Source organism: Phaethon aethereus (genome assembly GCF_964289735.1).
Source record: "Phaethon aethereus genome assembly, contig: HAP1_SCAFFOLD_592, whole genome shotgun sequence".
NCBI classification, from domain to species: domain Eukaryota; kingdom Metazoa; phylum Chordata; class Aves; order Phaethontiformes; family Phaethontidae; genus Phaethon; species Phaethon aethereus.
The window spans coordinates 1-27,536 of record NW_028114182.1 but is presented as its reverse complement, the minus strand read 5'-3'; the positions used below and the strand labels follow the sequence as shown (position 1 = coordinate 27,536).

The 27,536-nt window shown below is 69.1% G+C and overlaps 3 protein-coding genes across 3 annotated transcripts; all 3 read right to left on the bottom strand.

The window, feature by feature from the left end:
- Positions 1-4,904: 4,904 nt before the first annotated feature.
- On the bottom strand, positions 4,905-14,055 carry LOC309416193 (high affinity nerve growth factor receptor-like). The gene is given in 18 exon segments (XM_082015766.1): positions 4,905-5,139; positions 5,248-5,406; positions 5,835-6,075; positions 7,708-7,880; positions 7,972-8,102; positions 8,197-8,343; positions 8,691-8,793; positions 9,044-9,102; positions 9,236-9,253; positions 9,488-9,817; positions 9,902-10,028; positions 10,187-10,335; positions 10,459-10,613; positions 10,928-10,959; positions 10,961-10,997; positions 11,517-11,588; positions 11,758-11,832; positions 13,374-14,055. Coding segments are annotated over 18 exon segments (2,382 nt in total). The 5' UTR covers positions 13,562-14,055; the 3' UTR covers positions 4,905-4,953.
- A 1,292-nt stretch (positions 14,056-15,347) lies between these two features.
- On the bottom strand, positions 15,348-25,290 carry LOC309416192 (insulin receptor-related protein-like; the record flags this gene model as incomplete). The annotated part of the gene is made up of 21 exons (XM_082015765.1): positions 15,348-15,618; positions 15,798-15,932; positions 16,007-16,136; positions 16,224-16,383; positions 16,499-16,609; positions 16,688-16,917; positions 17,037-17,107; positions 17,240-17,348; positions 17,659-17,824; positions 18,414-18,550; positions 18,701-18,966; positions 19,075-19,116; positions 19,243-19,432; positions 19,572-19,739; positions 19,817-20,055; positions 20,212-20,622; positions 20,705-20,849; positions 21,004-21,146; positions 21,244-21,556; positions 22,638-23,189; positions 25,197-25,290. The coding sequence occupies 21 exons, from the start codon at positions 25,288-25,290 to the stop codon at positions 15,348-15,350; spliced, it is 4,083 nt and encodes a 1,360-aa protein (XP_081871891.1).
- Positions 25,291-26,128: 838 nt separating this feature from the next.
- Positions 26,129-27,515, bottom strand: LOC309416194 (death-associated protein kinase 2-like; the record flags this gene model as incomplete). Its single annotated transcript, XM_082015767.1, has 7 exons — positions 26,129-26,209; positions 26,451-26,534; positions 26,730-26,819; positions 26,909-26,954; positions 27,030-27,182; positions 27,304-27,330; positions 27,457-27,515. Coding segments are annotated over 7 exons (540 nt in total), but the record flags the coding sequence as incomplete, so codon positions are not given.
- Between the last annotated feature and the right edge of the window lie 21 nt (positions 27,516-27,536).

Here is a 27,536-nt window from a genome sequence, read left to right as displayed (position 1 = left end):
GAAATTCCCTCCCCTGGACCCCTGCGGAGGGGCAGAGCCGGTGGGACCCCCCAGCCCTCCCCACGGCCCCATCCCCTGCTCCAGGAATGGGGGGGGGGCCGGGGGGGGCCCAGCGCTGCTGCCAGCAACGGGAAGGGCTGGGAGATGCTGGCAGGAAAAGCGAGGAGTCATCAAAACACGCCGGCGGGCCCCATCTGCTCCTCACTGGGGGGCCCGGCCGTGGGGAAGAGCCCCCCCCGGGTTGCCATAGCGGCAAGAGACCCCCCAAGAGCCGGCGCACCCCACCCCCTGGGTGGCCCCGAGCACCCCCCGAGCAGGGACGGGGAGCATCGCCCGCCGGTGATGGGGTGCCGTGAGCCAAAGCCAACAGCACGGGGCGGGGGACACACACGCGTGTGGCGGGGGTGAGGGCGGGGGTCCCGGGGGCGCAGGGACCGGCCCTGCCCCGTCCCCGTGGGGGACACGTTTCGGGCCCCCGCCGGAGCCACTATCTCTGCCCCGGCGCTTCCTCGGCCGCTGCCCGAGGGCTGACGCGTTTCCTCCGGGGGCTGCGAACCCGCAGGGATGGGGCTGGGTGGGGGTGAGGGGGGCAAGGGTGAAGGTTAGTGTCAGGGTCAAGGTCAGGGTCAGCGATGGGGTCGCGGCGGGGTGTCGCAGCACCGTCCCACGCCCCATCCGCCGTCCCCCCCACGCCGCCATCCCCTCGCCTCGGCCGCGGGAACTCGCGATGTCGCCAAGCTCTCCGCCACGGCGCTGGGGATCGTCCCCCTCCGGCACGACCCCGGCAGGGCACGGCGCAACCCCGGGCTGGGAACGGTGGCACTCACCTGGCCGGGGGCCGCGGCGGCGGGCAGGGTCAGGGTGCCACGGCCCCCCACGCGGGGCTGGCCTGGCCGGTGGGCTTGGCCGGCCGGGACGGCGCAGCGCAGCCGTCGGAAGCGGAGGGAGGGCTGGAGCCACTCTCAGGAAGTTTGGACGCAGAGACGACTACGGAAAAGGGAAAAAATAAAAAACCTCGGGGTTTTTTCTTTTTTTTTTCTTTTCTGGCCAGAAACCAGCGGGTTTTGGAACAGCAACATTGCCGGGGCCGCTCACACACGGTGCTGGCTGGGGAGGGGGTCTGTAGGGACGTCCCAGGCACAGCCCCTTGGCCAGGTCCCGCTGCTGGAGGGTGTCCCCGTCCCCTGAGGGCTCTGTGGGGACCCGTGACCCCCTCGGCAGTGGGGTCAGCCCTGCCCACCCCACAGCCGGTGACCACAGGACTCTGCGCCGGAGCGGATGCCACGGGTGGGGAGCTCTGTGCCCACCCCCGGCTTCTCCTGCCCGGAGGTCCCCACCTGGCACTGGCACCCATGGGTGCAGGCCTTGATCCGGGGTGTCCCACAGGGCCGGGGGAGTGGACGGGACCCCCATCCGAGGGGCTGCTGCGCTCATGCTGTGAGGGGCAGCGGGGACGGGGGTTTCCTGCGGCTTAACGGCAGCATCTGACGGCAGCGCGGAGCAGAGCCCAGCGTCGCGGGCACATGTCATCCCAGGTTCCCTGCATCCCGGGCATCCATCATCCCTGCATCCTGGACACACATCCTCCTCACATCCCAGGATCCTGGGCACACATTGTCCCTACATCCCAGTATCCCAGGCAGCCATCATCCCTGCATCCCAGAATCCTGGGCACACCTTGTTCCAGCATCCCATCATCCCAGCATCCCAGGCACCCATCATCCCTGCATATTGGACACACATCATCCTCGCATCCTGGGATTCTGGGCACATATGATCCCTGCATCCCAGGCACACATTGTCCCCGCATCCCGGCATCCTGGGCACCCATCATCCTTGCATCTCGGGATTCCAGGCACACATCCTCCCCGCATCCCAGAATCCCGAGCACACACTGTGCCAGTACCCCAAGCACCCATCATCCCTGTATCCTGGACACACATCATCCCCGCATCCCTGGATCCCAGGCACACATGGTCCCCACATGCCAGCATCCCGGGCACCCATCATCCCTGCATCCCCGAATCCCGGGCACACATGCTCCCCACATCCCAGCATCCCGGGCACTCCCCGTCCCGACACCGTGGGATCACTGGCCACGCGTTTCCCCTGCATCCTTGCATCCCCCCATATCCTGGGATCCCCAGCCGTTCATCATCCCTACATCCCAGAATCCCGGCCAAATATCCCACCTACATCCCGGGATCCCCAGCCACGTGTCAACCCCATCCCGGGACCCCCAGCCAGGCAGCTCAGCCCCACGTGTGGATCCCCCCGTGCCCAGCCGCCCCCGCCCCCAGCGAGCACACGTACATTAGCCGGCCTCAACCGATGTCAAGGCGCCGTTAATTGCCTCTCCTCGTTACAGTAATAGCTCTAATCACTCATAACGATTTTCACGTCCCAGGGTGGCTCAGCTGCCCCCCCCCCGCACCCCCTCCCCGCTCCCTGTGCCCACCCCGGGGCTCCATTAGGATCAAGCCCGCTCGCAGCCGGGGGGTCCGCTGTGGCCATCCCGAAACGGTGCTTCCCGGAGCAGGGCTGGACACCGAGGTCGCAGGGGCTGGGGGCGCAGAGGGGTCCCGGGCTGGGGCCAGTGGGGCCGGGACAAGCCGGGGACATCCAGAGTTGGGGACCTGGCGTGGAAGTGACCCCCCCCCATGCTCTTAAATAAAGTGTCCCCAGGGCGGCGGGGAAATATTGCTTGGGGACAGTCCAGCTGCGCCTCAGCGCCGAGATGCCTTTGCAGCCCCCCCGAGACCCCCGGTGCCAGAGGGGTCAGGGACCCCCAAGTGCACTTAGGGGCGGCTGGGGGCTGTGTGGGGTCCGGCCAGCGCTCAGCTCCCCCCGGGACCCACAGCACCGGGATGCAGCTGCAGCCCCGGACCCGACGTCCTCCAAAACCCTCCTTGGAGGGGGAACCCCAAAACGCATGGCTGGTTCCCTTAGGGGGGACCTGGGGGGGGTCTTCTTAGGGGCTGCTGGGGGGGTGGGAGCAGACCCAGCCCCGCCAGGCAGCGTCGGGGCGCAGGAGGGCGGCGGGGCCGGCGCGGGGACCCTGTGCAGGATGCGGCCGTGGCCCAGCAGCGGCTCTTTGCAGCTGCGTTGGCTGCAAGAGGCAGGATCGGGCCCGGGATCCCCCAAACCTCGTTACCCCTCGTTAGCGGGGCCAGTCCGCGGTGCCACTGGGGCGGGCAGCTTCGCCAGCGCGCGGAGCCGTTAATTACCTCATTGCCAGAGTCCATTACCGCTCCCCGCGGAGCGGGTGAAATGGAGAAACTGCGGCGGGAGCGAGGGGGGGGAAATAAAAATCAATCGGGGCTGAACCCCTCAGGGATAGGGGCTGGGGGGGGGCTTAACCCTTCCCTGACCACCCGAAAGGGGAAACCGAGGCACAGCCACCCCCACGGGGGAAACTGAGGCACGGCTGCTGGGGAGCCCACCCTGCTTGGGGGTCACCACCGCGCACGGTCCCTTTTGGGGCGCCGGGCTGCTGCAATCTGCGGCGCGGGGCTGGAAAAGCTCAAGGTCGTAATCTTGTTCCTTCCTCAAATGAGATAAAAGGCCGTAAATCAGCGCGGGCAGCGATTAGAGAGACCCCAAGGAAGCAGGCGGGGGGCTCGGCCGGCCGGGCCGGATCCTGCCCACGCCGGCTCCCCAAGTCCTGGGGCTGGACCCTCGGCAAAGATTTGGGGGCCAGATGGAGGGGCCGGAGCTGCGGGATTTGGGGATGGATTACAGGCTGGGAACCGCGGGGCACTGGGGACGGCTCCAGTTTCCTCCAGCTCTCATCGTGCCGCATCCAGCCCCGGCCAGCCGGCACAGCCGTGCTGGCCCCGAGCCCCTCGGCACCCGCCGCGGACCCCCCGGCCGCTCCCGCCCTGCGCCGTGCCTCAGTTTCCCCCGTGACCCCGCTTTCCTCCTGCTTATCTGGGGTCGCGGTGGGTAACAAAGGAGCTGCCAGGGCCCTGCCTGCGCTGCCTAATTAGCCAGATGAAATCAATTCAGCTCCATTACGGTCGGATCCAGGTCTCAACCATTACCAAGGCGGCCGGAGAGCCCGGGGAAGGATGATGGAGTGGACGCTACAGGGCATGCGATAACCCCCTGGCTCCGAGGAGGGGGGTGGCTTTGTGCTGCGAAGTCCCATCCCCACCCCGGACCCCTTGGCGAGGGGACCCCAGGCGTCCGGGCCGGGCAATGGTGTGAGCATCCCCGGGGAGATGCCCACGATGGTGCCCATGGCACAGCCAAAAAAAAATGCCTCTCTGGCCTGGGGACAGGGACATGGGCCCCGCATCCCGGGCACAGGGCGTTCCCGCATCCCGGGATCCCCAGAGCAGCACATCCCCTCCAGCTCCTCTGCCCCAGCCGGAGTCTCCCAGCTCCAAAAAGCCCCTTTTTCTCCCCAAAAGCCCCCCGTCCCGCCCCGCGTCCGGCGGAGCAGGCGTGTCCCAGCGCGGGGGAGAGACGGACGGTTTTATTGTCGACCGGTTTCGCTGCAGAGCGGGCGAGCGTGGGGCGTTCCCCGGGGACCGGGGACGAAGGAGCAGCCAAGCCACGGGGCACCCCCAACTCCCCCAGAGAACCGAGCCCCCCCGGCTCCCGCACTGCCACGGACTCGGGGCCGGGGGGGCTCTCGGCTCTGCCCCCCCCAGAGCAAACCCAGGTCAGCCGAGCGCCTCCGTCCCGGCACGCCAAGGGAATGCCAAGGAGCCTGGGAGCACGGCCACAACCCCGGGGTGCACAGCCTCGGCGGGCACAGCCTCGGGGGTCCCCCCGCCCAGCCCGACAGCCCCCCCCCGGGGGTTGCCCGGCGTTTTCCGCTATAAATAAGGTTTCGGCTCTTCCCCCCCGCCCCGTGGGGGCAGCAATCCGGGGGGGCTCTGCTGGGAGCTGGCCTGGCAGGGTGAGCCAAGGGGAGGGCAGCGGAGGGTGGGCGGGGGTCCCCGCTCAACCCAGGATGTCCAGGTAGACGGGGGGGGTCTTGACGAGGGCCTGGAGGCGGCTGTGGAGCTCCTTGAGGGGCCGGCGCTGCTGGGGCTCCCGCCGCCAGCAGCTCTGCATGATGGCGTACACCTCGGAGGGGCACGCGCGGGGACGCTCCAGCTCCCGCCCCTGCGTGATGCACTCGATGGCCTGCGGGATGCGAGAGGGAGTACCCCCGCCTCCCCTCTCCGGGGTACCCCCGTGGGGGGGGGGGGTCTGGGGCCAGCCTCATCCCCCCCCGCCCCGCCGCCCGCTCACCTCGGCGTTGGAGAGCTGGTACCAGGGCTGCTTCCCGTAGGTGAAAATCTCCCAGAGCACCACGCCGAAGCTCCAGATATCGCTCTCGGTGGTGAATTTACGGTAGAGGATGCTCTCGGGGGGCATCCAGCGGATGGGCAGCATGGTCCTGCCCCCCACCTACCCACAGCAGGGCCGTCAGCGGCGCAGGGACCCCCCCCCCCACTTGCCTCCCCAGCCCAAGCCCTGCTCCTTAAATGTGCCTCGGACTAGATGGGAGAAAGAAATTCTTTACGCTGAGGGTGGGGAGACGCTGGCAAGGGTTGCCCGGAGAGGGGGGAGATGCCCCAGCCCTGGGAACACTCAAGGTCAAGTTGGCTGGGGCTCTGAGTGACCTGCTCTAGTTGCAGATGTCCCTGCTGATGGCAGGAGGTTGGACTCGATGAGCTTTAAAGGTCCCTTCCCACCCAAACCAGACTGATGCCGTGATGAAACAGGGATGGAGACGGGTCGGGGGGCGGCAAGCTAAGAGGGAAAATTGAGCGCGGCCCCCCCAGCCCCTCGCGGAGCTGGAGGGGAGGGAGGGGGCAGCTCACCAGCCCGCTCACCCGGTAATAGTCGGTGCTGTAGATGTCCCGGGACATGCCGAAATCCCCGATCTTCACCACCAGGTCGTGGCCCACCAGGCAGTTGCGGGTGGCCAGGTCCCGGTGAACGAAGTGGAGGGAGGCGAGGTAGACCATGCCGGAGGCGATCTGCGTGGCGATCTGCAGCATGTGGCTCAGCGTCAGCGGCGCGCGGGGCTGCCCCCGCCCCTGCTCCAGCATCTTGGCGTCGGGGCCGTGGGACCTGCCGGGGGCAGAGGGGCTGCTCGGAAAAGGGGCAGAGGGGGTGCAAAGGCAGGGGAAGGGCTGCGCACGCGCGTGCCAGGAAGGATGCGCACGCGTGTGCACGCGCGCCAGGGAAGGGCGTGCACACGCGTGCGCACTCACCGGAGAAGGATGTATACATGTGTGTATGCACGCCAGGAAAGCTCATACACATACGTGCACACGTGCCGGGGAAGGGCATGCACACGTGTGCACAGGATGTATACGCGTGTGTATGCACGCCAGGAAAGCTCATACACATACGTGCACATATGCCAGGGAAGGGCGTGCACACACGTGCGCACTCACCGGAGAAGGATGTATACGTGTATGTATGCACACCAGGAAAGCTCATACACATACGTGCACACACGCCGGGGAAGGGCGTGCACACACGTGCACACAGGCCAGGGAAGAATGTATACATGCGTGTATACATGCCAGGAAAGCGCACACACATACGTGCACGCATGCCAGGGAAGGGCGTGCACACATGTGCACGCAGGCCAGGGAAGGATGTATACGTGTGTGTATGCACACCAGGAAAGCACACACACATACGTGCACGCACGCCAGGGAAGGGCACGCACACGTGTGCACAGGATGTATACATGTGTGTATGCATGCCAGGAAAGTTCATACACATACGTGCACGCGCGCCGGGGAAGGGCATGCACAGGAAAGCACATACACATACGTGCACACACGCCAGGGAAGGGCGTGCACATGTGTGTGCGTGCACAAGGGAAAGGCATGCACATGTGTGTGCATGCACGCCAAGGAAGGGTGTGCACGTATGCGCACACGTGCTAGGGAAGGGCGCACACATGTGTGTGCACACAGAGGGAGGGTGTGCACGTATGTGCACGGATACCAGGGAAGAGCACGCACACGTGTGCACGCGTGCCACGGAAGGGTGTGCACATGTGCGCACGCAGAGAGGGGAAGGCCGTGCGCATGTGCATGCATACACGTGTGCGCATGAGCGAAAGCCATGCACGCGTGTGCGCGCACGCCAGGGAAGCGTGTGCACACACGCAGGGGAAGGGCACGCGCCTGCGTGCACGCACAGGGAAAAGGCGTGCCCGTGGGTGCACAGGCGCCGGGGAAAGGCGTGTGCACGCGTGTGCGAAGGCAGCGTGTCAGGGCGTGCGAGCCCACGCGGGCCGGGCGCGAAAGCGCGGCGAGGCGTGCGAAGCGGGGCCGGGGGCCAGCGCGGCTCCGGCCGCTCCGCCTTTGATGCCGAGCGCGCCTGACAGCCGTGCCGGGGCGACCGCGGCCGGGAGCTGGGGGGGTTCTGCTCGGCAGAACCATTAATGCCAAGTCCCATAACAATAATCATAAAAGCCACGTCTCAGAGCTCATCGCGCGGCCGCTAAAGCGCTGCCTCTGGCAGCCCCCCCCCCGCGTCTAGCAGCAATACCTGGGGGGGCAATCGAAAAGTCTCTGCTTATTCCAGCTGATGGCCAATCTCTCTCGATTTAAGCCTCTCAGACAGCTAATCTAATCAATATTGCAAGGAGGGCTGCATTAGCAGGGAGCAGGCTGGCTGCGCTGATGGAGCGGCGGATGATGGGGGGGGGGGGGACGGACGCGACACCCCCCGACCCACCTGAGGAAGCGGTTGAGGTCGCCGTGCTTCATGTACTCGAAGACCATGATGAGGGGTTCGCCCTCGGTGCAGACGCCGTAAAACTTGACGATGTGTTCGTGCTGCAGCACCGTCAGCAGCTCGGCTTCGCGGTGGAAATCCGAGCGGGCGCTTTCCGTCACCTCCTTCAACGCCTGCCGGCGCGCGGAGTCAAGCCCGGCACCGGCACCCCACCGCCGCAAACCGCCCCCCCCCCCCCCCCCCAGCATCGTCCCCCCTCCTCACCTTCACGGCCACCAGCATCTTCTCCTGCTCCGGGAGGAGGTTGTAACACTCGGCCAAGAAAACCTTCCCGAAGGCGCCTTCGCCCAGCTCCCACTTCAGCACGATGTCCCGCCGCTGCACGTGGTGCACGCCTGGGGGGGACCCCCACCCGTCAGTGCCCCCCAGGGCCGGGGCTGGGCGCGTGGGAGGATGCGCGGGGACGTCCCCCCCCCCCCCGGCCCTTACAGGCGTCGCAGAAATACTGGGGGTTCTCGATGAAGTTGCTCTTCAGCCCCCCCAGCTTGCTCTCGGCCGAGGAGGGGGGGCTGCTGCCCAGGTTCATGAAGTGCAGGGACATGGCCAGGTCGTCCTCTTGGGCCAGCGCCACCGAGCCTTGCGGGGACAAGGGCAAGGCCATCGGGGGGGTCCCGCGGCCCCCCCCGGCCGTTGCAGGCAGTGCCAGGCTCTGCCGAGCATCCCCCCGCCCCGGCCGGCCCCCGGGGGCCAGGCAGCCCGATCAAACCCATTTAGAGGCTGAATCCATTCCAGGAGTGAATTAGCAGCTGCTGCCCGCGCTGCCGGGGGGAACCGGCACCCCCCCCACGCTCCCCACCCACGGGGACCATCACCCCACAGCCGCGTCCCAAGCCGGGACCACGTCCCCCGTGGATGCGGGAAGCGGGGTGTCCCCGTGCCGCGGCTCGGTCCCCCGCGGCGCCGGGCGAGGCGGGGGGACTCACGGTTAATGCCGAACTTGGACCGGCGCCCGCACTTGTTGAGCGTGATGAGCATGAGGGAGAGGAAGAGGCAGGCGAACACGGCCAGCGCCACGGCCACCGAGACCTGGGGACGGCGGGGACGGGGCTGGGGTTGGGGTCCCGCCAGGTCCCTTCTCCCAGCCCTCGGGGGGTTGAGGTGGCCGCAAGTCCCAGGAGCTGCCGCGGGGGAAATTGAGGCACCAGGACTCTGCCCGTCATCCCCATCACGTGTCCCCATCCCACTTGGCTCTGGTTTGGCCGTGCCCTAAGGATTTGTCCCACCCTCCCGTAGGTGTCCTGGTCCCCCCGGCCCAAACCACAGAGCGTCCCCTCACCCCGAACGTGTGCTCGTCCTTCGTCTCCACGGGCCCCTCCAGCGAGCTGTTCCTGGTGCCTGGGGCAGGGAGAAGGGCGCAGGGTGAGCACGGGGCGGGGGGTCCCCATCCCCTGGGGTGGGGGGTTTGGGGCAGGGGACTGTGCCCGCTGTGGCGGGGACCCCACGGGGAGCAGCATGCCTGGTCACTCACCCAGTGGAGACAGAGACACTGGTGCAGCCCAAAGGGAGAGAGGAGAAACGGGCGTTATTCCCCAGGCAAGAGGGTCGCATCCTCCCCCCCCCACCCCTGGGGAAACTGAGGCACGCGGGGGCTTGCTCGGAGCCAGCGGGCCGAGCCGGATACGAGCCGACGCGCACGCCGACGCGAGGAGAGACGCGGAGACCCGTGGAGGGGAGAAGCCCCCAGGTAGCCTCCCCCTGCCCGGCGTTTGCCGGCACCTACCGGGGATGGGCTCCTCGGGGCTGAAGCTGAAGGGGTTTTCCATGAAACGCCCCTGGACGCTGCGGGCGGCGGAGCCCAGGGGGTTGCGGACCAGGAGGGTGTAGTTGCCGTTGTTGACGTGCGTGGGACGGTTGAGCTGGAGGCAGCCGTGGAGGACGGTGGAGTTGTGCTCGTACTCCACGATGCGGGTGTGGATGTAGGGCCCCTCGGCCAGCGCCGTGCCGTTGAAGAGCCAGCGGATGCTGGGGACGGGATTGCCGTCCACCGAGAAGGGGATGCACCAGAAGTGCTGGGGGATGGCCTCGTGCAGGAGCAGGATCACGGGGGGGACTGAGCGGGGAGACAGAGCCGGGTGGGTCCCTGAGCCGGACCCCTCACCCGCACCCTCACGCCGGGCCCCTCCGGGCTGCTCACAGGTGACGTTCAGCGTCACGCTGTCCTCCGCCGGCCCCACCGCGTTCTCCGCCCGGCACGTCAAGTCTTTGTGGTTGAGGTTGGAGGAGACATTGTTGATCTCCAGGACGATCTCCCAGTCCGAGAGCTGCGGGGAGCACCGGGACGGGGTGAGCAAAGAGCCCCCCCGAGAGCTGTGCCAGCTCCTGCATCCCCCCACGCCCACCCCACCGGCGAGAGGGTGCTGCGGTGGGGACGGTGCTGCCGGGAAGGTCCCCGGCCGTGGCCCGGCGAGGCTGAGCTTGCCTTGGTGACAAGGGGCAGCTCGGGTCCCACCTCGGGGACCACCCATTCCCCGGTGGCCGGCGGCTCGGCGGCGATCCGGCAGGTGAGGTTGACGCGGTCCCCTTGGCGCAGCACCGCCTCGGGCTGCTCGATGCGGACGGTCGGGGGCTCTGCCGAGGAGAAGGGGGTGAGCGTCTTCTTCCCCACGTCCCGCGCCGTCCCCAGCCAAGCGGCTCAGGAGGGGGGGACAGACCCAGCGCCCCAACCCGGCGGCGCGGTCCCCTGCCACGTACCGCAGGCGCGGAGGGGCTGGCTGCCCAGGGGCACCAGCACGCTGCCCTCCCAGCAGCCCAGCGACTGGTTGCCCAGCTCAGCCCGGCTCCCGTTCTGCCAGAGCTGCAGCCAGCGGAGGCCGCAGGAGCAGTTGAAGGGATTTCCCACCAGGATGCTGAGATGGGGCAGGGGAGAGGACAAGGGGTCAACCGGGCTGCGGTGGCCCCGGCTCGGGGTCGTACGCAGGTGTATACGTCCCCGGCGGGATCCGGCTGCCGGCATCCCCAGCCCCCGGCTGCGCCCATCCTGCACGGAGCGCTGCGGGTGAGCCCGGCGCCAGGCGCCGTGCCGCCGCCGGTCCCCGTCCCCACGCCCGTGGCTGCCACGGCCGCCATCTCGCTGCATCCCCAGCCCCGTCCCCGCGTCACCCCGGGGGTGCAACCCTGGCGGGGGCCGCTCCGTACCCGCCTTCCCCCCAACACCACTCACAGCTCTTGCAGGGGCAGGTGCTGGAAGGTCTTCCCAGGACAGGCTGTGCAGCGCGTTGGAGGAGAGATTCCTGCCGGGACAGACCCCGTCAGCCGCCCCTTCCCACTGCAGACCCCCGTCCCGCGTCACCCCACCCTCGCAGAGGGTCTGGCCGGGGCTCGGGGCAGCACCGGGGCCACCGCTGTCACGCCGTGACCGAGCAAAACCGCCTCTGCCGGGGTGCCACCAGCCTTCAGGCACCCCCCTGCGAGGGGGGAGCCCCACGCACCCCAGGACAGGGTGTCCCCCCCAATTCTCCAGGGTCTGCTCCCTCACTAGGGCAGCACATGGCTCCCCGGGGGGGCCGGCAGCTGCCTGCACTCCTGCCCCCCCCGATCGATGGTTTCCCACTCAGCGGCAGAGCCCCACGCAGCCCCCCCGGCCCGGCCGATGCTGCCGATGGGCAGCGGGACACCATCGATCCTGCCCGGGCGCGGGGACCAGCCACCCTGCGCCGAGGCCGAGCGCCCGCAGGGATGGGGCTCCGAGCCCCAAAACCGGGGGCGGGTGGGGTTAGGGGAGGGAATTGGGGGGGGGGGAATATACTCACACGTGTCTCAGCCTGGGGGTGTCCAGGAAGGCGTCAGCAGAGACGTGTTGCAGCCCCGACCCGGAGATGGTGCTGGGGGACGGAAGGGCTGAGCACCCGCACTGGGCACCCCAAGTCCCCACCCTGGGAGCACCCCGCTCCACCTCCCCGCAGTGGGATCAAGCTCTGGGGATCCTCCAGCCACCAGCCGCCCACCCCCCCCCGGTTTCCCAACACAAGGACCCCACCCCGGGGTGCTCACAGGCTCCTGAGCTCCCGCAGCATCCTGGTGTCAGCCCGGGTCAAGGTCGTCAGCGTCTGCTGGTTCTCGATGACGCTGAAAGGCAAATGAGGGGGGGTCGGGCGAGCAGCCCCAGGATCCCCCATGCCAGGGGAGGGAGTTTGGGGTGAGGGGAATGGGGCCCCTGCACCTGCACCCCCCGCACCAGCCCGGGGTGCCTCGGTTTCCCCCGGGCAGACAGGGATGAGCTGGGAAGGGTGGGGGTCCCACTCCCCCGTGGGTCCCCACCTTTCCTCGCACCCCGCGGTGTCCTGCGATGTGGCGAGGGGCACCGACTGTCTCCCCCTCCCCTTTTCCTAAGGTGGGGGGGGTGAAGGAAAGCCCCCCTGGGAGTGGGTGTGGGGTTTTCCCACCTGCCCCACCCTGTCCTGCAGCTCCCACGAACCCCAAATTGTCAGGGATTGGGATTCAGACCCACACCAAGGGGGTTTTGGTCCTGCTGACCCTCATCGGGGGGGGGTGGTCCTACCGCCACCCCCACAGAGGAGGACGAGGGAGGCTGGGGCAGCAGGCGGCCACCCCAGCGAACAAAGAGCTGGCAGCACCCCACGGCACGGCATCCCCCAGCACACGGGGGAAACTGAGGCACGGAGACATGCCGCAGGCAGCCCCCGGCAATGCGGCACGGCCAGGGCTGCAGCGGGGGGGGAGGCCGGGCGCCTTGGTACCACCCAGCACCCCGTGCCCCCCAGCACCCTCCTGGAGCCAGGGAATGAGTGAGAGCAGAGGAAATCCCCCAAACCGGCAAGTTTGGGGTGGGGTGCCCCCCTCAGCATCCCGTCCCCACGGCAAGATGACAGCCCCACGGTGGGGTGGATGGATGAGGGGCTCGGTCCCTCCCTGCACCCCGGCCCTGCCCACCGCGGCATGGGTGCTCCCTGCCCAGGGACCCCACTGCGCCCTCAGCCCATCGCTGCAGGAGGGGGCCCAGAGCTGCCCCCAGCCCCTCACTCGCTCCCTGGGGGGATGCAGCAGGGGCCCCCCCATCTTTGCAGCCCCCATCACCTCCCACCAAGCGGCCCTGCTCCCCACAGCGATCCCAGCCCCATAGCAGATCGAGCCCCGTCACCACGGTCTCAGCCCCATATAGCTCCCTGCTCCATCACTGCCCCAGCCCAGCCCCATCACCCCGTCCCAAACGCCATCACCCTCAGCCCCATCGCCCTCATGTCACCGTCACCCAGCCCCACCGCCCTGTCCCTCAGGTCCACTATCCCCAGCCCTGAGCTCCATCGCCCCCAGCCCCACCGCCCCGTCCCCAAGCTCCGTCGCCCCCAGCCCCACCGCCCCGTCCCCAAGCTCCGTCGCCCCCAGCCCCACCGCCCCGTCCCCAAGCTCTGTCGCCCCCAGCCCCATCGCCCCCATCGTCACCGTCCCCCAGCCCCACCACCCTGCCCCTGAGCTCCATTGGCCCCAGCCCCTCTGCCTGGTCCCCCAGCCCCATCACTGCCAGCCCCACCACCCGCTGTCCCCCAGCCCCATCACCCCCAGCCCCACCACCCGCTGTCCCCCAGCCCCATCACCCCCAGCCCCACCACCCGCTGTCCCCCAGCCCCATCACCCCCAGCCCCACTCACACGTCGGTGAAGCCGCCGGCCCCCAGCAGCCAGGCCAGGCTGCCCACGGTGCCGGGCTCCCGGCAGAGCAGGCTGCCGGCCCGGGGGCAGCGGCAGGCCCGGGGGCAGGGGCGGGCAGCGCCCGCGGCGGGCAGGGGCAGGGGCAGCAGCAGCGCGGCCAGGCAGAGCCAGGCGGGCAGCGGCGGCATCGCGGGGCCGCGGCCGGTACCGGGGCCGGTACCGCCCTCCCTCGCACTTGCCCGGCAGCCCGAGTGCGGGGCCGTGCGGGGCTTAAAAGCGAGGCAGGGACCGGCCTCCCGGGAGGGGCCGGCGGCTCCCCCCGCCCCGGCACCGCCCCGGCCCCGGAGACCCCCCCGGGCCGCGGGCGGGGATGGAGGGGCAGGGCCGGAGCCCCGCACTCGCGACTCACCGGTACTCGTGGTCCGGGAAGCCCCCGGCCCGGGGCGGGGAGGTGTCCCGCCACGCACGGGCACCGAGCAGGGCGCCTGCCTGCACCCTGCCTGCGCCCTGCCAAGGCACCTGTGCCATGCCTGGGCCCCTGCACCCTGCCTACACCCTGCCTGCTTGTGCCATCCGTACCAGCACCCTGCCGGCACCCTGCCTGCACGCCGGCACCTGCCAGCCCCAAAGCTGCCCCCCAACCCCCCAAAATCAGCGCCCCAGCACCCCCAGCCACCCCGTGCACACGCGTGCGCTCATGTGCATACGTGCACCCCCACCAGGACCTGGCTCCAGGCCGGAGCTGGCTGCACGGGAGCGACCGGGGACGTCACACCAGCACCCCCACGCTCATGGGGGCACCAAGAGCCCCCCAACCTGTCACACCCTCTGGGCCGTGCCCCCCAAATCCCAGCAGAGCCGGTCTGGCCCAGGCTCTTCCCCCAGCACCCTGTTCTGTTGGGTCCCTCAGAGAGGCTGGGGGTGGGAGGGAGCGGGGGTGTTTAGTGGCACAGTGGCCCCGTCCCATCCCCAGCAGTCACTGGCCAGGACCCTCCTCCTCCTCCCCGGGGAGGCAGGGCACAGCTGGTGTGCACCCACCACTCTCCACTTCCCCACCCGGCTGCCGCGTGTCCCCAAGCCCATCCCAAAGCACCTCGGGGGGTGGCTCATCTGTGCACTGAGTTTAGCACGTTCTCAGCTTGTGTTCCTCCCACATGGCTCAGCCCCGGGCCCATCTCCCACACCAGCCCCCAGTGGCACCCATGGGGCCACGGGTCCCCCCTAAGGTGAACCCCCTGTGCGATCCTGCTGGCTGCCCCCAGCAGCCCCCCCGGCAGAGCGGGCCAGTGGCTGCCGCCTGTCACGTCCTCCCAAATTCTGCTGCTTTGACGTTTTTCCCCAGAAACGCCCCCGGTTTGGGCACCGCAGGGCAAAGCCGCAGCCGGGGCGTGCAGGAAGCGGATGGGGCCGGTGGCGGCGGGGGAGAATGGAAAGCCCCGTGTGCCGCCCCCGCCTCCCCGTGACCCCCAGAGACCAGGCATCACCACAGCCGAGCTCCGTCCCCCTTTATTCGTGCTCATCCCGTGGCCACAGACCAGACAGCGAAGCCCCTTCTGGGGACCAGCATGGCCATGACACTGGTCCCAGTGCCGGGGACTGGGGGGGAGGCATGAGTGCAGCCTCAGGCATCTCCTGCTGCCGGGCTGCCCCGTGCCTCGGTTTCCCCACCTGTAAAAGGAGGCTGTTCGCTGAGCGGCTGGGGAGCAGCGGTGGAGGCAGGTTGGTGGGGGGACCCTGAACGTCAGCCCCCTGCTCCCACCCCCCAATTTGGGGCACCCCAATTTATTCCCAGGGGAAATGCACCCCACGGAGCCTCCTTGCTTTGCCTGCCACCCCCTTCCCAAGGCACCCGCTCCCCGGCCGGGCCCTTGGAAACAATAAATAACACGGGGCGGGGGTCCTGGTGGTGGGGGGGCAACCGGAGGAGGCCGGGGGGGTGCAGAGTCCAGTGCGGGTCCGAGGACACCCCAGGGGTCAGAGTTGGGCCGTCCCGTTGGGGAGCCGGCCGGGACTGTGGTCCTGGCGGGCGGGCAAGGGGGACGCAGGGGGCTCGTCCTCCCCGGGGGCCTGATCCGTCTCGGCGTCGGAGGGTTCGCCCAAGCCGCACCGGCGGTTCTCGGGGCTGTAGAAGAAGGAGAGGGTGCGGAAAGCGGGCGCCATGTGGTCCTTGATGCTCTCCAGGAGCTGGACGAAGGAGGGGCGCTGGCGCGGGTTCTGCTGCCAGCACAGGCACATCAGCTCGTGGCTGCGGGAGAGAGGGCGCCCACTTGGGTTTGGGGGGGCCCCGGCCCCCTACAGCCAGCCCAACGCCGCAGAGACCAGAGGCCAGGGTGATGGGCTCGGTGCCGGTTTCCCACCCCCCAGCCTTTCCTGCAGCAGGGTGGGGGTCCGGCGTGGGGGTGAGGGTCTCCCCCCGCCACTCACAGTTTGTCGGGGCAGTTTTCGGGCCGCTCCAGGACGCCGTTGTCCATGACGAAGCGTAGGACCTGCTCGTTGGACATGCCCTGGTAGGGCTGCTCGGCCAGCGTGGCGATCTCCCACAGCACCACGCCGAAGGACCTGCCGGCAACGCCGCCGCTCAGCCGGGGGGCGTGCCCCAAATCCCCCCGGGCTCCCCCCACCCCAACGCCTACCAGACGTCGGACTGTGTGTTGAAGATGCCATCCTTGAGGGCCTCGGGGGACATCCAGCGGACGGGGAGCAGCCCCTTGCCCCCTTTCCGATAATAATCCGTCTCGTAGATATCCCGGGTCATGCCAAAATCTGGTGGAGGAGGAAGAGGAGGAGGAAGGCGTGAGAACCGGGAGGTGCGGGACTGGCAGCGAGCCGGCCCCCTCGCTGCCCACCCACCTCCGATCTTGACGGTGAAGTCCTCGGACACCATGCAGTTGCGGGCGGCCAGGTCCCGGTGCACGAACTTGTTGGCGTTGAGGTACGCCATGCCGTCGGCGATCTCCCCCGCCATCTGGATCATGTCCTTGAGCGATGGCGGCGGCAGCCCGGGGTTGTTCTGCACCGTGCACAGAGAGTCGGGGCTGGGGAGGGGACACACCGGGACCCTCCCCCAGAACAAGGCGGGCATCCCTTTGCCTGCGGGGCACTGCAGCACCCGGCCAGCCCCTCACCTCGGCGTCAGGCCTGAGCGAGCGCAGATAGCTCTTCAGGTCCCCACGCGTCATCAGCTCCATGATGACCAAAGCTGGCTGGCCCTGGGACACGACGCCGAGCAGACGGACCTGGGGGGACAAACGAGGTGGCACGTGAGTGGCCGGACCCTCCCGTGTCCCCTCCCTCCTCTCTGTCCGCCCACCTACCACGTGGTGGCACTTGAAGGCTTTCATGACGGAGGCCTCATTGAGGAACTCGATGCGCTCCCGCATGGTGGCCAACTCGTTGACCGTCTTCAGGGCCACCTTGGTCTCCTCGCCCTCGGTGGCCAGCCCCAGCGCCAGCCCCTCGTACACCATCCCGAAGGAGCCCTGCCCCAGCTCCCGGATCACCGTGATCTTCTCCCGCGACACCTCCCACTCATCGGGGATGTACACTGTGGGGCCGGGGGGGACCACGCCGTCACCGTCACAGTCACCAGCCCCACAAGCATGGCCCCAGCAAGGGAAAGGGGCAGCAGACCCCCCGGGGACGCCCCTGCCCGTCCCTACGTACTGTCCGAGGCACTGAAGTACTCGGGGTTGACGGAGGCGTAGAGCGTCCCGCTGGGGTACCCATCGTTGCTCCTGCGAGGGGTGGGCGCCACTCAGAGGACGGGGGGCAAGGGCACGGTGCCACCTTCCCTCGACCCTTCCCCAGCCCCGGCTCAGCTGGATGCAGCCCCAGCCCAGCCCTGGGGGTGCAGGGGGGGTCGCTACCTCTTCTTGTTGTAGAAGAAGACGAAGACGGCGAGGCAGGAGATGAGCACCATGAGGACCACGGGCGTGACCGTGAGCAGGACGTAGAAGCTGCCGGACTCCTCCTCGGCTGCCGGGAGCAGGCGGCCGTGGGCCAGGGCCTGGGCACTCATCCCGCCCCACACGTTGCAGGGACATTTGCCCCACCGCCAGAGAGGGGGAGCCCCCAGCTCCCCAGGCCAGCAGCACCCGCCTATCTCTGGGTGTCCCTGTCCCAGAGCATCCCCTAGTCCCCCAATCCATCAGCGTCTTCTGATCCTCCAGCATCCCTGTCCACGAGCATCCCCCGAACCCCAGCTCCCCGGCCCCACAGTCCCCCGGCCCTGCCTGCCCTGTGGCCGGGGAGCCCGCCGGCATTGCCCCCCGTGCCCTGCGGGTACCTGGCCCCAGGATGTAAAACCTGACGAGCCCCGTCCACGAGCCGTTGCCAGCCAGCGAGGTGGCCCGGACCTTGGCCGAGTAGTTGCCCGGCTGGAGCAGAGCCAGGTGCACCCCCCCGTACTTGGAGTAGCGGTGACGGGAGACACAGACGACAGTGGTGACCTCCTGGGGGGGACAAGGGGAGGTGGCGAAGGGGGCTTCGTCCCTCCCTGGCCATGCACAAGCCTCAGGGGAAGGGGAAGGAGAAGGCAAGGCAAGGCAAGGCAAGGCAAGGCAAGGCAAGGCAAGGCAAGGCAAGGCAAGGCAAGGCAAGGCAAGACAAGGCATGGCAAGGCATGGCATGGCATGGCATGGCAAGGCATGGCAAGGAATGGCATGGCAAGGCAAGGCAAGGCATGGCAAGGCATGGCATGGCATGGCAAGGAATGGCAAGGAATGGCATGGCAAGGCATGGCAAGTCAAGGCAAGGCAAGGCGTGGCATGGCATGGCATGGCATGGCATGGCACGGCATGGCATGGCATGGCATGGCATGGCGTGGCATGGCATGGCATGGCTTGGCAAGGCAAGGCAAGGCATGGCATGGCATGGCATGGCATGGCATGGCATGGCGTGGCGTGGCATGGCATGGCTTGGCAAGGCAAGGCAAGGCGTGGCATGGCATGGCATGGCATGGCATGGCAAGGCACGTGTGCTGTGCCCCCCATAACCAGACCTGGCAGGGCCGGGCAGGGGGTGCTGCAGGGGGGTCCTCACCTCACTCTCACGGCTGTACTTGATCTCGTACTTGAGGATGAGCCCGTTGGGGTTCCTGGGCTCTTCCCAGCGCAGCAGGACGCTGTTCTTGCCGGCCGGCTCCCACGTGACCTTGCCGGGAATGTTGTCAGCTTGCACTGGAGAGGGGCACAGAGGGGGTCGGCTCCTGGGGGCATCACCCAGACCCTGACCTGGGGCCAATCCCCCCTCCCAAAGGCGCCAAGACCCCAGAGCATCCCAGCATCACCAAGGCAGGGTTTGGGAAGGGGAAGGCTGCCGGGACCTACGCTCCGGCATGGTCCTGGCAAAGACGAAGGTGGCGGCGCTGCACCCCACGGTGTGCGCGGCGTGGTTGCAGGCGTGGATGTCGATGCGGTACTCGGTGAAGTGTCGCAGCCGTGACAGCACTGCCCGGTCACGCACCACCTTGTCCTCGAAGATCTGGAAGTCCGGTTTGGGCTCACCCCCGGCACGGCTCGGGGCTGGCGGCTCCGCCGAGGAGGCGTTCGCCGGGGATGTGACGGCCACTACGTCCCTGCGCCGCTTTGGGGTCCTGTGGGAGGTGGGGACAGGAGACGGTGGGGAGCCAGGACGCCTGGGTTGTCCCCCAAAATTGAGCAGGAGAGGGGAGACTCTCCAGGCTTGTGTGGTCCCCCCTCACCTCTGTGGGTTCTTGTTGACGGACGTCACCTTCCAGGGTGGCCTGAGACAGTGGGCAATCGGTTCAAGGATCTGCCAGGAGCAGCCACCAGGCCCCCCACCCAGGACAGACCCTCGCAGCCACCCTGGGGACCCCCCCCCCCGATACAGGGACCCCCCCAGACAGCACCTGGGAATGATGATGGAGTTGTGGAGGAAGTTCTCGAACTTCTTCTGGAAGGACTCGGCTTCGCCGTCCATGCGGAGCTGCCCGTCGGCGGGGCGGCAGGGGCAGCACCTCTCCTCCGCGTCCTGCTCCACCTCGGGGCCGTCGCCGTCCCCGAAGCGGGTGTCCGCGCTGCTGGTGGGCAGCTTCAGACCTGCGGGCAGAGACGGGCAGGGCTGCCGGAGCCCGGCTCGGCGGGAGCATCCCCATCCCGCCGGCATCCCCGGCTGCCGCACTCAAGCTGCCTGCGCCGCCCCTGCCCGGCAGCCCTGCCTGCCCCTGCCTGCCCTCACCTTTGTGGCAGTAGTCGTTGACGTAGAGCTCCATGTCCTCGGCCAGCTGCTGCCACAGCACCAGGTAGTAGGTGATGTTGCCGTTGCGCTGCGTGGGCGGCTTCCAACGCACCACGATGTGGGAGGAGGAGTTGGACATGGAAATGACGTCCCGGGGCACCGTCGGGGCTGGGTGGACGCAGGGATGTCAGTCGGTCTTTGGGGAGCCACCACGGGCGTCCCCGGCCCCCTCCCCGGCCCCTTACCCGCCGGCATGGTGCGGATGTAGACCACCTCGCTCTGCGCCCCGTAGTTGCGTCCTTCCTCGGCGGTGGTGAGGGTGATGGCGCGGACGAAGATGGCGTACTGGGTCCAGGGGCGGAGGTTGAGCAGGGCCACCCCCGGCGCCTGCTCGCTGCTGAGCGGCAGCTCCACGTCCAGCACGTTCCAGCTCTGCGCCCCACAGGCGTCCTGCCCCACGTACTCCGACACGTTCTGGAAGGGTCTGCCCCACACCGGGCATCGGGGAGGGTCCCGACAGCCCCCTCCCGGCCACACAACCCTCCTGAGGTCCTGCAGCCCACCAGAGCGCAAGGACACCGCGGGCTGGGGTCCCCAAGCCCTCCGTGACGGGGACAACTCGGGGACAGGGACCACTTACGACTCCTTGTAGTAGACGATGAAGCTGAGGAGGTCCCGGTACTCGGGGGGCCGGTACCGCTCCCACTTGAGGAAGATGCGGTCGGACTCGGTGACGTTGGAGATGAAGCGCAGGGTCTGGGTCTTGCCTGGGGAGAGGAGGCAGGGTTCGGGCAGGGGGTCGCGGCGCTGCCGGGTGTCCCCGTCCCCGTACTCACAGGACGCCCGGTCCCCGTTGGTGCGGGGGTTGATCTCCGCCTTGTTCTGCCGCCCCTTGGTGCCCGTCACCTCCTCCATGCGGTAGATCTCGGCCAGGCACAGCTTGGGGTTGAAGGCGAAGTACATCTTGCCCACGGGGATGGAGAGGCCGTGGTGGCTCCAGTCCCAGAGCTGCTGCAGGTTCTGGTTGTCCAGCACGTACAGGGTGTAATTCCTGGAGGAGACGTGGGCGGAGGCGGTGGGCACGGGCACCCCCGACGCCACGTGTGTGTCCCCAGCCCACACCCCGTCCTCACCCGTCCACCATGGAGTCGCCGCGGATCAGCTTGAGGTTCTTGAAGAAGGACAAGGAGACGAGGGCGAAGGAGTGCTTGATCTTCAGGAAGCCCGTGATGGTCTCGATGAGCCCCAGGCTGCTCTGCAGCTCCGAGGCCAGGTTGTCTGGGGACAACCCGCAGGCGTGGGCACGGGGAGGGGGACACCCCCTCATTAATTCCCCCTGCAAGGGAAAAGACCCCCCTCCCTCGCCCCCCCACGCCCCGCGGCGGCTCTCCCACCCGGGGCGGGTCGCGGGGGGGCCGGACCCGGCACTCACAGCCCCGGCGGATGTTCACGATGAGGTTGCCCTCGACGAGGGTGCAGCCCCCCAGCTCCTGCGCCGCCCGCGTCGAGTCGATGGTCTTGGTGCCCACCTTGCACTCCTTGGGGCACAGCCCCTCGCACTTGTGGCAGAAGATGCTGCGGGCAGGAGGACGGGGCCGGGACGTGAGCCGAGCACCACGCCACCGCCACGCCCGTGCCGGGGGGCCACCGGGGACCCCCCCCGGTCCCCGACCTGCTGTCGTTCCTGGTGTAGCCCGAGGGACACTCGGAGAGGCATTGCCGCTGGTGGATGACGAACTTGGAGGCGTCGCGGGGGTTGTCGGAGACCTTGCGCAGGCTGGCGCAGTACTCGGCGGTGACGCAGCGCCAGCCCTCGTACTCGTAGGTGCGGGGCGGGCAGGAGGGCAGGCAGTGCCCGTTGAAGTGGAAGTGGCGGCAGGCGACGCAAGCGCGGTTGTCGCGGGGTCGCCCGCAGCCCCCCAAACACTCGGCGTGGCAGCACTCGCCCGTCGCCGTGCACGCCGAGCCCGCGCCGCACGGGCACACTGCGGGGAGAGAGCCGGCGCCGTGGGCCAGGAGAATCCTCCGGGCACGGATCGGCCGGCCCCGGGGCAGCACGGCGGGGCAGGGGGTCCGGGGTTGTGCGCGGGGGGGAGAGCGAAGAGGTGGGAAAGGCTGGGGGGGCTGCTGACACCCTCCGGCTCCGGGGGGCAAGGGGAGAGGGCTGGAGAGAGAGATGGAGTGAGGCAGGGAGGGATGCAGGGATGGAGGGAGGGATGCAGGGATGGAAGGATGGAGGGAGGGATGCAGGGACGGAAGGATGGAGGGATGGATGCAGGGATGGAGGGAGGGATGCAGGGATGGAAGGATGGAGGGAGGGATGCAGGGATGGAGGGAGGGATGCAGGGATGCAGGGATGGAAGGATGAAGGGAGGGATGCAGGAATGGAGGGAGGGATGCAGGGATGGAAGGATGCAGAGATGGATGCAGGGATGAAGTGATGGAGGGATGCAGGAATGGATAGAGGGATACAAGGATGAAGTGATGGATGGATGGAGGGATGGAGGGTTGGAGGGACAGGTGGAGGAACAGAGGGATGGCCAAATGGTGAGGGGACGGACAGACAGGCGGTGGGTTGATGAGTGTGACCAGCAGGATGGGTGGATGGAGAGCCGCACGGATAGACGGCAGGACAGACGGACGGACAGCCCGTGCTGAGCCCCAGCTGCCCGGTGCGGCTGGTGCCGGGGCAGCGGCCGCGGTTACAGCCCCGATAAGGATCTGTGTTTATAGTATAGATTTCATTACCAGCTCTCCTGTTTACAGCAAACGAGCCCGGGAGGGGCCCGTATTTACCTCGCCGCTGGGAAAACATGGCAGCCAGGAGCTGGCCTCTCCTCCGGAGGACGATACAGCGCGGATCCGGTTACCCCCGTGGCGCTGCCGGCGCGGCACGCTCCCGGCGGCAGGGGAGCGACAGCCACGTGCCGGCGCCTGCCATCCCCTTGCGGCTCCACCAGCCTTCCCCGGTGCCCTCCCAGTTTACCCCACAGCCACCGCGGTGCAAACCAGCACCGCCCCGGCAAAGCAGCTGGCACGATTGGACCCCGTGCCGCCGGCACCCACCTTTCTGGCAGTAGCTGGAAGTCCAGCAGCGATAATCCAGCTGCCCGTTGACGCTGGTCTGCGCACACGGCTTCTCCACGTCCAGGATGCCCGGGCAGACGTCGGCGCACTCTTCGACCAACTTATTGCCGACGATGTAGGTGTTGTCCACGGCGTCGGGCAGCAGCAGCCCCCAGTCGATGGTGGAGAGGTGGCAAAGCTCCTGGTTGCGCTCGATGCGGACCGAGCCGCGCAGGACGTGGCCCAGGCTGTGCAGCCCCACGTCCCGCAGATGCGGCATCTCGAAGATGACCAAGGCGTAGCTGAAGAAGAGGTTGGTGCCGCGGATGACGGAGAGGTTGGGGAAGAGATCGCGCAGGCTCTCCAGCCCGTAGACGCGGAAAAGGAGCAGGTACTCGGTGATCATGAGGAGGCGAGGGAAGCTGAGCCCCCGAAAGTCCTCGGCGCCCGTGGTGAACATCAGCAGGATCTGTAGGTTGCCCTCGATGATGGAGCAGTTCTCCAGCTTCTGGAGCTGGGAGGCGTCGTTGCGGATGTCCATGCTGCCGCAGACTGGGGTGGCGAGAGGGGGACCCCGTGGGCAGTGGGGACGGGGCAGCTGCCCCCCACACACACCACCCAGGGATCCCCCCCGCTGCGCCCGTCGCTGGGGCCGCAACGACGCTCGGGGGGGTTTAATGTCCCGGCGCTGTCTGTCAAACGTGGCTGCAATCGCCTTGGGCGGCTCGGGGAGACGCGAGCGGCTCTGACAGGCAGCCGACGCGCTGCTGCTCTCCGGGGCACGACGCGTCCGTCAGCGCGGTGAGCGGTGATGCTAACGAGGTCTGGCTGCCCGGGCGGCCGTCTCGCCCTGCGTCAACCCCGGGACCACGTCCCGGCCCCGCTGCCTGCCCCGGGGGGGAGCCGGCTGGGCGGGCAGAGGGCTTTCCCCCTTCCCTGAGCCGTGGGGCAGCCGTGGGGGGCTCGCGGCATCCTCCTCCCAGCGGGCTGACCGCTCCCGTGAGGTCGTTCCCATTAACTCCCCGGCACGGTGCCCAGGCGGCTAACAGGGCACGTGGGGCTACCGCGGGCACCCGGGTGGCACGGCCCCGGCGGTGGGTTTGCCGTCCCAGGGCTTTTCCACCCGGATTCCCCCCAGACACTGGCAGGGAGCAGAAGCATCGGGAGCAGAAGCATCGGGAGCAGCACGGGGCCGAGCATCTCCCGCCTCCCGGTCCCGGTGGGGGTGCAAGAGTCGGGACAAGCCGGCGGCTTCCCACCGGCAGCGTCGCCGGCCTGAAACCTGAGTTACGGTGGAAAGAAGCTGCCGAGATCCCGGCGAGGGATTTACTGTAAACACCCGGAGTAAACACGGCCGGCTCGGCGTGTACCCTAAACACCGGGCAACGCCGGCACCCCGGCTCGGCCACTCATGCCGCGGAGAGCCGCCGGCCGGCACACGGCTCGCCGGCACTGCCTGGGTCCCGGCGGGGGTCCGGGTGCGTGGTTCGCCCCTCGGCTGGCCGCAGCCAGCCTGGGCCTGCGCCTCGTGGCCGCGTCCTGGCGAACGCGTGCCCGGCGGCGTTTTTCCCCTCTCGGCGTCACTCATTAACCGCGGGCGCCGCGGCCCTGGCAGCTGCCCGCAGCCGCAGGATCACGCAGGCGGGCGCGTGCCGCGCACCCCCGGCCCCGCAGAGGGGCTCAGCCCTTTGCCGGGGGGGGCTGGTGCCGGCCAGGGGAGCCCTGTTCCCCCCGGTGAGGACACGGGGGTCCCCTCCATTCTCCCGCGGGACCGGCCGCGGGTGCAGCACCGGCCCCGGGGGTTAAAGCCCCCCCGCTGCCACCGCCACCCTCCCGACCTTGGCAAAGTCACCCGCGCAAGGGGACGGGGTCCTCCGTGTCCCTGGGGGGACAGAGAGGGGACAGGGGTCCCGGGGGGAGCGGGCTTCAGCCGCCCCCCCCCATCGCTCCCGCCCCCCCCAGCACAGCCCCTCGGGGCTCGGGGAAACCGAGGCACAGGCAGCGGGGAGAGGGGAAGGCGGGACAGGCTCCAGACCCTGAACCCAGCCCCCCCGGCTCCCCCGCCGCCTGCCAGCCGGCGGAGCTGGGGCACGAGCCCCGACGCCTTCCCCATGGCCGTGAGAGCCGGGACCCACGGCCAGCACCCTCCCCTCCATGCCGCCCCCTCCCCAGCCCTTTTCCAACCCGGCAGCAGCGCTGGCAGCAGCGGTGCCGGCCCCGGCTCCACCCGGTTATGATTTTCCACCATCCCGGCTCCCGGAGGGGCCGAGCCATCGATGCCCCCGGCTCCAGCCGAGCCCCCCGCCACGCTCCCCTCTCCCTCTCCTGGCCGCGGGGTGGGGGGGGTCCCACGCTCTGCCCCTCCTGCCCCAGACGGGGGGGGCCGCAGCATACGGGGGTGCTGCCATGGGGGGAAACTGAGGCAGGGAGCAGCACAAGGGCTTTGCCTCGGGGTTCGGCTCTTGCAAACCCCCATGCATGGGCATGACCACCCCAGAAGTGCCCCCCAAGCAAGAGCCCCCCACCCTGCTCCCGGCCACCCCCCTTCCAGGCACTTACTTTCGGAGGGGGCCCGCACGGGGGGCAGCAGGAGGGGACCGAGGACCAGCAGCGTCACCCCCAGCCGCAGGGCACCCAGCACCCTCGTCCCCATCCCCGAGTGGGACCCCCAGGGTCCCGTCCCCGTCCCGCCTCAGGCACCGCTGCACCGTGTCCGGCCCCTCACGCCGTGTCCGGCCGACACTCCCTGCCGGCACCCGTGGCACGCCGGGAGAGGGGTGGCCCCCGCGGCCCTCACCCGGACCCTGCGGCCCCTTCACTTTTGTTTTCGGCTGCCGCACACAAAATATTTAGCCTGACAACTGTCAGGGCCAGGGCCAGGGCTTGTTTGGGAAATAGAGAGGGGGAAAACAGGGTGACCCCCCCGCGCCGGAGCGGGCCGGGGAGGAAGGGCTGCCCCTGCCTCAGTTTCCCCCGTGGAGCCGGAGGATCCGGGTTGTTCCGGCAAGGGGACACCAGGAAAGCAGCCGAGCACCGACGGAGACCCCCCCGGCGCGGCACAGAGGGGACGAGCCAAGGGGTCACCCTCCGTCACAGGGTGGGTCCGGGGTGCCAGGACCCCACGTGCCCCGGGGTCCCTGTGTCCCCCGGGGTCCCCAGGCCCCAGCAGCCCTGCAGCGAGGAGGAGGAGCGGGAGGAAGCTGCACCGGCCAGTGCGGGCGCAGGAGGATGGATGAAGGGAAGATGTTTATTTCTCACACGGGTGGGGGTCCCAGCCGTGGGGCAGCCCCGGCCCCACTGCAGCAGCGACCTGGCAGGCAGGAGCCGGGGGCTGCTGCCCCGGTGACCCTCCAGCGTGACGGAACTGGGAGCACTGGGGCCAGACAGTGCTCCTGCCCCCCGGGATGGGGAGTCGGGGGGACCCCCAGGGCTCCTCTCATGGGGTGGCCGCTCTTGGGGGGGGGACACTTGTCTCTTTTTTGGAGGGGGGCTCAGGAGCAGCTGCTTCTCTGCCGGCGCAGCAGCGTGACGGGGTGGCTGCCCTCCTCCTCCTGGTCGCTCTCGCAGCGGCGCTGGGGGCACAGGGGGGCTGGAGGGCAGGGACAGGACCCCCCCCGGGGGAGAGGACCCCCACCCAGGGGAGAGGAACCCCCCTAGGAGAGGGGACACCCTAGGGGAGAGGGCACCCAGGTGGGGACACCCCCCATTGCGCAGCCACTGTGCTGCCCCCTCCCCTCCATTTGGGGGGCCAGGCCCCCCAGATCCCTTCTCCAGGCCCTGGGGCGGGAGGGTTGGGGGCTCCCGGCCGCTCACCAGCTCCTCGTCCTCCTTCCTCAGGCCGCAGAGCAGCCGCGTGCGGCAGAGCCGGTTGCAGGCGGACACCATGTTGTAGGAGAGCTTGGGGGGCAGGAGAGTGGGGGGTCCGGGGCGGGGGTCGCTCCCCCTCCTCTGCCCCCCCTCCACGGCAGCGCAGCCACCCAGAGGCGCGGCCAGCCCTGGGATGGAGCTCAGCCCGAGCTCCCTGGGCGCCCCACGGCTGGTGGGACCCCACCGCCGGGTGCCCCCCACCCCAGGGCCGGGACCCCCCTTCACCTTCCACTTCCTCCGAGCGTTGAACTTGCGGAAGTTTTTCATGTTGATGGAGGAACGGCTCCGGTTCGCCGCCTGCTTCCGGCTCAGGGGCTGCCGGGGCCGAGCACGCGGCGGCGTCACCGCGCCCGCGCCCCGCTGCCGGGGGTCCGGCGCCCGCCGCCCCTGCCCGTCCCTCTCACCTTGATCCAGGGATGGACCAGGCACTCGGCCGCCGTCATGCGGTGCCTGCAGCACAGAGGGATGCGGCGACGGGGGTCCCTGCCCCACGCATCCACCGCGGGGCTGGGGCTGGGGACTCACCCTGGCTCCTTCACCAGCAGCTGCCGGATAAAGTCCTTGGCCACCTCCGAGGTCTGGCCGAAGCAGCGCTCCTCGAACTCGTAGGCGCAGGCCACGACGTTGGAGAGGGTCTCGGCGTCCGTCTCGCCCTGGAAGGGGGACAAGCCGCTGAGCCTGCGGGGACACGACGGAGCCGCTGAGTGCCGGGACGGCACCGGCTCGGCCGCCCCGGCGCCCGGGCTCGGCCGTGTCGCGGCGTCCCCGTGCCTCGGTTTCCCCGTCACCCCGTACTCACAGGATATAGGTGATGACCCCGATGCTCCTGAAAGGCAGAGGTGGGCGTCAGGCGCTGCCTTCCCCTGGGTCCCCCCGTGCCCCACAGCACCCAGGGGGGTACCTATGCCCCCTCCCCAGCTCCGCCCGTCGCCGCCGGGTCCCCACTCCTCACCACATGTCGGTCGCGGAGCTCAGCGGCTCATAGTTGATCACTTCTGGAGCTGGGGGCGAACGCAGAGCCCGGGTGGGGGG